The following is an 8,416-nucleotide window of genomic DNA, read 5'->3' as shown; positions in this document are numbered from 1 at the left end:
CAATGGTACTTGGACTCAGGATGCTCATCACACATGTCTATAAGAAAAGATTGGTTTGTCAACATAAATCCCTCAATGAAGAACATGGTGAAATTCGCAAATGACAATACTCTAGTAGTTGAAGGTATTTGAGACATTTTGATTATGAGGAAATATGGCAAGAGGTCAGTAATTTCCAATGTGTTGTACATACTAGGCATGAAGAGCAATTTTCTCAGCATTGGGCAGTTGGTCGAAAAAAAGAACATTCAAGATTGAACTGAATGTGATGGAGCACGAATGCCTTGCAAGTGCAGTTAGCATAGATGAATGGATATGGTACTATCGACTAGACCATCTCAACTTCAATGACATCAGAGAGTTGAAAAGAAGAAATATGATTTCAGGGTTACTAGAGATCGACATTCCAAGAGAAGTGTGAGAGGAATGTGTGCAGGCGAAGCAACACAGGAACAACTTCAGCAAGGATGCAGGAAGCAAGTCGAAGGCAATCCTTGAAGTCATATACTCTGATGTATGCGGTGAAGCTGTGTCAATGACAACATACATTTTGAACAGATGTCTGACGAAGAAGCTAGAAAGAATTATGTCGGAAGAATGTTGGTCTAGTGTGAATCCTATCTTGGGTCATTTGAAGGTGTTTAGATCTATAGCACATAGACATATGCCAAATCAGTTGAGAAAAAAAACTTGATGACTAGTCGAGTCAAATGATCCTAATAGGATATCATTCGACTGGAGGATACAAGTTGTTTAACCCAGCGAACAAGTAAGTAGTGATCAGCATAGACGTGATCATTGATGAGCTTAAAGAATGGGATTGGATTGAGAATGTCAAGAAGGATTCAGTGAGAATATTTTGTGAAGAACCATCCACTAAAGTCGAAAGAGAAGAAGTTCGACAAGAAGAAGTTATAGGTGATACAGGTCCAAGAAAACCTCAGAGAACAAGACACATGCCTGCAAGGTTGCAAGAATATGTGGTTACATCAGATGAGGTGGTCGATGACGAAGGTGAGTTGGTACATCATGCTTTGTACGTAGATGTCTTACCCATCAATGCAACTGAGGTATTAAAGGATTCAAAGTGGGTGAATGCTATGAATGAAGAAGTGAAGTCCATCGAATATAATAACACTTGGTCACTTGTTGAATTGCCTCAAGGCAAGAAGGTAATTGATGTGTAGTGGGTATACAAGTTGAAGTGTAATCCCAAAGGGGAAGTGACTCGACACAAGGTAAGGCTTGTGACCAAAGGATTTCTTCAGAAGGAAGGAATCAAATTTGATGAAGTTTTTGCACCTGTTGCCATGATCGAAACAATCAGGTTGGTTGCTGGTTTGGAGAACATGAACAATTGGCACATGTGTCAGATGGATGTTAAATGTGCACTCATGAATGGAACATTAGAAAAAGAAGTCTATGTTGCACAACCAGTTGGGTTTGTGAAACATGGTGAAGAGAGAAAGGTGTACAGGCTGCATAAAACCATGTATGGACTTAAGCAAGCTCATAGAGCTTGGAATAAGAAGATTGAAAGTTCCCTAAGGAAGAAGAAATTTGTTGTGAAGTACACAACTGAGCATAAAGTATATGTAAGAAGAAGCAAGAGTGAATTACTTATACTATGTCTCTATGTCGATGACTTGTTGATAATAGGTAGCTGCAAGAACGAGATCGAAGACTTCAAAGGTGATCGTATCAAGGAATTCTAAATGTCTGGTGTGGGAGATATTTCATAATTCCTTGGCATTGAATTCTACAAGAGTAGTAGAGGCTTGATGGTGCATCAAAGAAGATATACAAGGAAAATTCTCAAGAGATTTGAGATGGAAGAATGCAACTCGACTTCGACACTTGCAGAACCAAGACTGAAACTGTTGAAAGAATCAGATGAAGATGATGTCGACCCAATCCAGTACAGAAGAATTATTGAATCATTGAGATACCTTTGTCACACAAGGCCTGACTTAGCATACAGTGTGGGTATGGTAAGTAGATTCATGCAGAAGCCAAAGGTATCACATCTAGCAGCGACAAAGAGGATACTGAGGTATCTGAAAGGAACACTTGACTATGACATTTTGTTTCTTGCAAATGATGAGGGGAAAATGCAATTTAATGGGTTACACAAATTCATGTTGGTGTAGTGATGCTAAGGATCGAAAATCTACAGCTGGTTATGTGTTTATGCTAGGTGGAGCACCAATTGCTTGGAGTTTGAGAAACAAACCAGTAGTGACACTATTGTCGTGTGAAGAAGAGTTCATAACTACTTCCCTTTGTGCATGTCAAGCAACATGGATGGTAACTCTGGTCGAAGAGATTATAGCAGAAGATCATGGAGTAATTACATGAAGATCGACAGCATGTCAGCTATCAATTTGGAAAAGAACCAAATAGCACATGGCAGAAGCAATGGCTTCGACTTCAAAGACAGAAAAAAGACCCATATCCCAAGAAACACCTGCTCTGATGAATCTCCCCAAGGGACCCCTAAAGCACCACCCTCTATTAGTAGTACCACAAACATTATTAAAATCTGCATCAACATTGCACTTCACTTGATTAATCATAGGAGGAATCCAAACATCTGAATTATTATTAGTAGCGCACACATTATGCTCCTCTCTAGCTAAAAACCAATCATACCAATTGTGATAGGCTTGTAAACCAATTCTTATAGCGTCTTCTCGAGCATCTTGTCAAACCACATTATTCCTACTTCTCCAAAGAACCTCAAGCAAAACATCAAATCTACCCGCATCCCTACGGTCCTCACGGCTACAAACGTAAAAAATAAGGGACTCAGCATCCTGAAAATGTATGTATATGAGGTTCAATTATAGATGACAAACATGCTGCCCGCTAACTTTGAAAAGTAAAAACGCATCCGAAAAAGACGTGTCACTCCTCTTCATCTTCTAATTCACACCAAGAAGGTTTTTAACAATTCTTTAAAACTATCTTTTATCAACTATCAACTAATTAACTATAAAAAAAGTTTTTCACTTCAGTTATCTAGCCAAAGATTAATGTTAGTCCCTGTACCAACCAGCCAAGATATCCAATGGTTATAAATTATAATATATTAAATATTATTTATTGGCTTTCTTTAATATACAACGTTTGGCCATTTTAATGCATCACCATAAATAAATATGGAGTGTGAATTATTGGCCTATCCTGAAATTTGAAGGTTCGGCAAAACTTATTTTTTCGGTATATTTGTATCTGCTTTCATTTTGTGCATATTTAACAGGTTGCATGCACGTGATATAACTATCTTTTTTTGTCTTTAATCTGACAAAGTGTATATGAAGTTGTTTTGTGAGAAAGACTAAACAGAAAAACCCTACGACTTTGTTTGCGAATTTGGAGTGGAAGAGAGGGAAGGGTTTTAGAAAATATGAAGGATTGGGTGAAAAGAATAAAAAGATTTTGGATATGAGAGTTTTCGAGGGTTTGATTTTAATTATAACCCCAAAAACTCCATAATATAGGGGAACTCAAAAATTGTATCGAAGAAGGGTTTTGGAGGACTTACATAAATTTTCCAAATATTTTTTAGATTGTTATAGTATTCTAAAAATTAAAAATATAATAATGATAATGACTCTTTTATCACTCAAAACAAAATTATTTTTTCAAAAAATGTTAAATTATATTTCCAATTTTTTTTAATTTCGTTTTCGGGAGTCTTCCCAATAGTAGGAAATAAATTTACTTGGATCAATTCAAATGGGTATGCAAGTAGAAGGTTAGATAGGTTTTTGTTGTCGGAGGGGCTGATTCAGAAGTGGAATATTGTTGCTCAAACCTCGGGAAATTGTGATATTTCAGATCATAGGCCTGTTTGGATATTGTCAAGCAATCTAAACCGCGGCCCAAAACCATTTAAGGTGTTTAAGGCATGGTTTGAACATCCTGAATTCATGGAGTTTGTTAATAAGGAATGGGAATCTTTTGAGGTTATGGGGAAGAAATATTTTGTGATTAAATAAAAGTTTAAAAGGCTAAGGGATAGATTGAGGTGGTGGAATAAAGAAGTATTTTGATGGATTGATTTAAAAATGGAGGAGGATGTGGAGGTGTTAAATGGAATAGAATTAGATAAGTTGAATTCTAGAAACTTGTTACCAAATGATATACAAGAAAAAATAAAAGGAGTGATTGAGTCTATTTGAAACATGCTTCATTTGAAAGAAAGTTTGATTAAACATAAATCAAGACAAGATGGGTTCAAGAAGGTGACTTAAATTCAAAAAATTTCCATGCTTCGATGAAAGCAAGATTCAGGAAGAATGCAATTGTTGCATTAGAATCGGATGATGGGGTGCTTGATAAGGTGGATGAAGTAAAAGAAGTAGTGAAAAATCATTTTGCTAGCAGATTTGCTGAGCAGGAGGTAAGGTGTCTGAATCTAGACAGATTGATCTTTAAGAGCTTATGAAGGCAGGATAGTGAGGATCTGGAAGCCATGTTTTAAAAGGAGGAGATAGAAGAAGTGGTATTTGAAAATGAAGGGGATAAAAGTCCAGGGCCTAACGGATTTAATATGGATTTTATCAAAAAGTGTTGGAGCGTGGTTGGTAGAGACATAATTGAGTTTGTTCAAGAGTTTCATCATCTTGCAAAATTTTCAAAAGTTATGACCTCATCCTTTCTAGATTTGATTCCTAAGGTTGAAATCCTCAAGGTTTGGAGGAATTTCGACCAATTTTCTTGATTGGAATCATGTATAAAGTGATCTCTAAACTCCCAACGTCAAGACTCATAAGGGTAACAGGGAAGATCATATCCAACAATCAAACATTTTTCATTCCGGGAAGACAAATATTGGATGGTATTTCGTTGACGAAAGAGGTTATTGATTATGCAAATAGAGAAAACAAAAATTGTATGTTATTTAAGGCGGACTTCGCTCAAGCATACAATTGTGTGGATTGGAATTATTTGAGAGGGATTTTAAAGAAAGTTGGATTTGGCCAAAGGTGGATGCGATGGTTAAAAGTTGGAACTTTTTCAAGCAATATGTCGGTGCTCGTAATCGGAAGCCCAACAAGTGAAATTACAGTTAAGTGTGGTTTGAGGCAGGGGGTCCTCTTTCCCCCTATCTGTTTGCTATAGCAGAGGAAGGTTTGGCAAGTATCGTTAACAAGGCAGTAGAAGTTGGTGTCTTTAAGGAATTTAAGGTGAAAGAGGAGGAACCTTTCAGCTTATTGTAGTTTGCGGATGACACGATAATAGTGGGGGAAGGAACTTGGAATAACTTGTGGTCATTGAAGGCAATATTGCGTGGGTTCAAAATTGTATATGGTTTACAGATTAATATGTGCAAATGCAAAATATATGGTATAGGAACAGAGGAATATTTTCTGTTAGCAGCTGCACAATTTCTCTCTTGCAGGATTGACTGAATACCTTTTAAATTTCTTAGAATTGTGGTCGGTGAGAATCATAGAAGGTTGAATTTTTGGAAACCAATTGTCAATAATTTGAAAGCTAAACTATCAACATGGAAGGGTAGATTGCTTTCAATGGGGGGACGTGTGACATTGATTAATTTTTTTCTTTCTAATTTACCTGTTTATTATTTTTCTTTTTTCAAAGTGTCGGCACAAATAATTTATGAAATTACTTGCATCCAAAGAAATTTCCTATGGAAGGTTCTGTTGAAAAATGTGGCATAGCGTGGCAGAATTGGAAATATGTGTGTAGATCTAGGGTGGAGAGAGGATTGGGAATCAAAGACGCGGCTTCTTTCAATCATGCATTGCCATGCAAATGGCTTAGGAGATTATGTGTTGACCGAGACGCAATCAGGGCGAATTTAATGCGGCAGCGGTATGGCGAATTTGGATACAACATTTGGAGTGAGGTTGAAGTAGGATCAAAGGCCAAAAAATCTCTTTGGTGGCGAGACCTAATGTCAATTAATGGGTCTGATTGTAATCATGGGTTCATACAAATGGCATCATGGCGGCTGGGCGATGGAACAACGATTCCATTTCGGAACTCAAAATGGATTGGAAATTCAACATTATTAAATCTCTTCTCAAATTTGTATAGTATAGTTTCTTGCATGTTTTCTTCTGTTGCGAATAATGGATATTGGATTGGAAATAGATGGCGCTGGAAGATTGATTGGAATTTGGGTGTGAACAATCCTGTTTTAATGGCTGAAGCGAGGGAATTGGCATATTTACTTTTAGAAGTGCATCGGATCCGCCTCAAAGAAGACGTCCTGGTGTGGCCATTTGGAGAAGGCAACAATTTCTCTGTGAAATTTTTTTATGACAGATTGTTATAGGGACAGCAGGAGAGTTCAATTAATGCGGAAACGATCAAAGCATTGAAGATGGTTTGGAAGGCTAAAGTTCCACAAAAGGTTAAGATGTTTGCTTGGCGATTGTTACACGATCGATTACCAACTCGAATTCAACTTGCAAGGAGAGGAATAATTTTTAATGAGGATGACAAGTTATGTGCTTTATGTAAGGAGTTGGCCGAAGATGTTGATCATATATCATGTGGAACTGCAGGATTTCGCACCGAATTTGACACTTAGTGGTTGATTGGTTAAATGTGGATGGGAGATGCTACACCACTCAGTTGAATTGTAATTATTACGAGTGGTGTAAATACCCTCTGGAATTTCTTTGATGCTTTTTGTTGTATCTCTTTGTTGTTTCAGGTTTGAGTACCTTAGTACTCATTGTTGAATACAATTTTGTTTGTAAAATAAAAATAAAAAAACTCCAAACTCAGCAAACAAAATTGGTTTCATTTACCATTCAATATGACATGTGTTAACCATGAAACAAGAGCGTGTATCAGTTACAAATTCCACATGCTTTTGAAGATATACAAATCAAGCTCCATTACTCGTTAAAGGATTTAGGAAAAAATAGAGTCATTCAATAGATTCCATAACTTACAAAATTAAAACATAGATAATTAACAAGTACATACCCACACACATGCATGCATTATTTTTGAAACCTAAGTGTCTAAGAAATCCAAACTTAGTTGGAAATAAAGACATACATAGCAACTTTATTTAAGTAGAGAGATCATCAGATCATGCATGCATGGTTTTTCTTATACATATTAAGTGGAAACTTCTGACGGCTTCTTCAAGAATTCAGAGCTAGGAAAATTCTTGAACGAGGCTTCAGCATCAGAGTTAGAGTCAAAACACCAGCCATACTTAAGATCCAGTTTTGGATAATAAGCACAGAAGCTTCCACTTCCCTTTCTTGTGCAGTCTGCATGAGACTCACATAAGTCTGGATGTTCTTCCACCATCTTAGCAACATGCTTCTTTTTTATGCACCTACCACCCTCCGCACCCTTAGAAAGTACACAATGACAACCATCACCACACGTCGGGTCAGATCTGGAACAAGCAAATTTCTCACAAAGATCTGCTTCTACCTTCTTCATTGAAAACATCACTACAAATGGTGATTTCAAAGTTAATATTAATATTAATATATACATAATAGAAACACATGGCAATAATGTATACATAAAATAGTAAAGATAGAAGACATACATAATGTGGCAAGCAAGAAAAGAGGCAAAAGAGAGAGCTTAGCATAAGCCATAATGCTTGAATGAATTGAAAGAACTAGTTAGTAGGTTGTTGTTATGCTGTGTTGTGTTGTGTTGCATTTGTTCATTTTCATATGTAGTAGTTTATAGACAAATCATGTGTATTGAGGTATCTGAAAGGAACTCTTGACTATGACATTTTGTTTCTTGCAAATGATGAGGGGAAAATTCAATTTAGTGGGTTACACCAATTCATGTTGGTGTAGTGATGCTGAGGATCGAAAATCTACAGCTGGTTATGTGTTTATGCTAGGTGGAGCACTGATTTCTTGGAGTTTGAGAAAGAAACCAGTAGTGACACTATTGTCGTGTGAAGCAGAGTTCATAACTACTTCCCTTTGTGCATGTCAAGCAACATGGATGGTAACTCTGGTCGAAGAGATTTTAGCAGAAGATCGTGGAGTAATTACCATGAAGATCGACAGCATGTCAGCTATCAATTTGGAAAATAACCAAATAGCACATGGCAGAAGCAATGGCTTCAACTTCATAGACAGAAAAAAGACCCACATCTCAAGAAACACCTACTCTGATGAATCTCCCCAAGGGACCCCTAAAGCACCACCCTCTATTAGTAGTACCACAAACATTATTAAAATCTGCATCAACATTGCACTTCACCTAATTAATCATAGGAGGAATCCAAACATCTGAATTATTATTAGTAGCGCACACATTATGCTCCTCTCTAGCTAAAAACCAATCATACCAATTGTGATAGGCTTGTAAACCAATTCTTATAGCATCTTCTCGAGCATCTTGTTCAACCACATTATTCCTACTTCTCCAAAGAACC

General features: G+C 36.9%; 1 protein-coding gene across 1 annotated transcript; it reads right to left on the bottom strand.

Moving 5' to 3' along the window:
- Positions 1-7,113: 7,113 nt before the first annotated feature.
- Positions 7,114-7,613, bottom strand: LOC131625335 (albumin-1-like). Its single transcript, XM_058896200.1, has 2 exons — positions 7,562-7,613; positions 7,114-7,460 (listed from the first exon to the last, which is right to left on the bottom strand). The coding sequence occupies exons 1-2, from the start codon at positions 7,611-7,613 to the stop codon at positions 7,114-7,116; spliced, it is 399 nt and encodes a 132-aa protein (XP_058752183.1).
- Between the last annotated feature and the right edge of the window lie 803 nt (positions 7,614-8,416).

This window comes from Vicia villosa, unplaced genomic scaffold (genome assembly GCF_029867415.1).
Source record: "Vicia villosa cultivar HV-30 ecotype Madison, WI unplaced genomic scaffold, Vvil1.0 ctg.000205F_1_1, whole genome shotgun sequence".
Taxonomy (NCBI): domain Eukaryota; kingdom Viridiplantae; phylum Streptophyta; class Magnoliopsida; order Fabales; family Fabaceae; genus Vicia; species Vicia villosa.
This window is presented reverse-complemented; position numbering and strand designations above follow the sequence as displayed.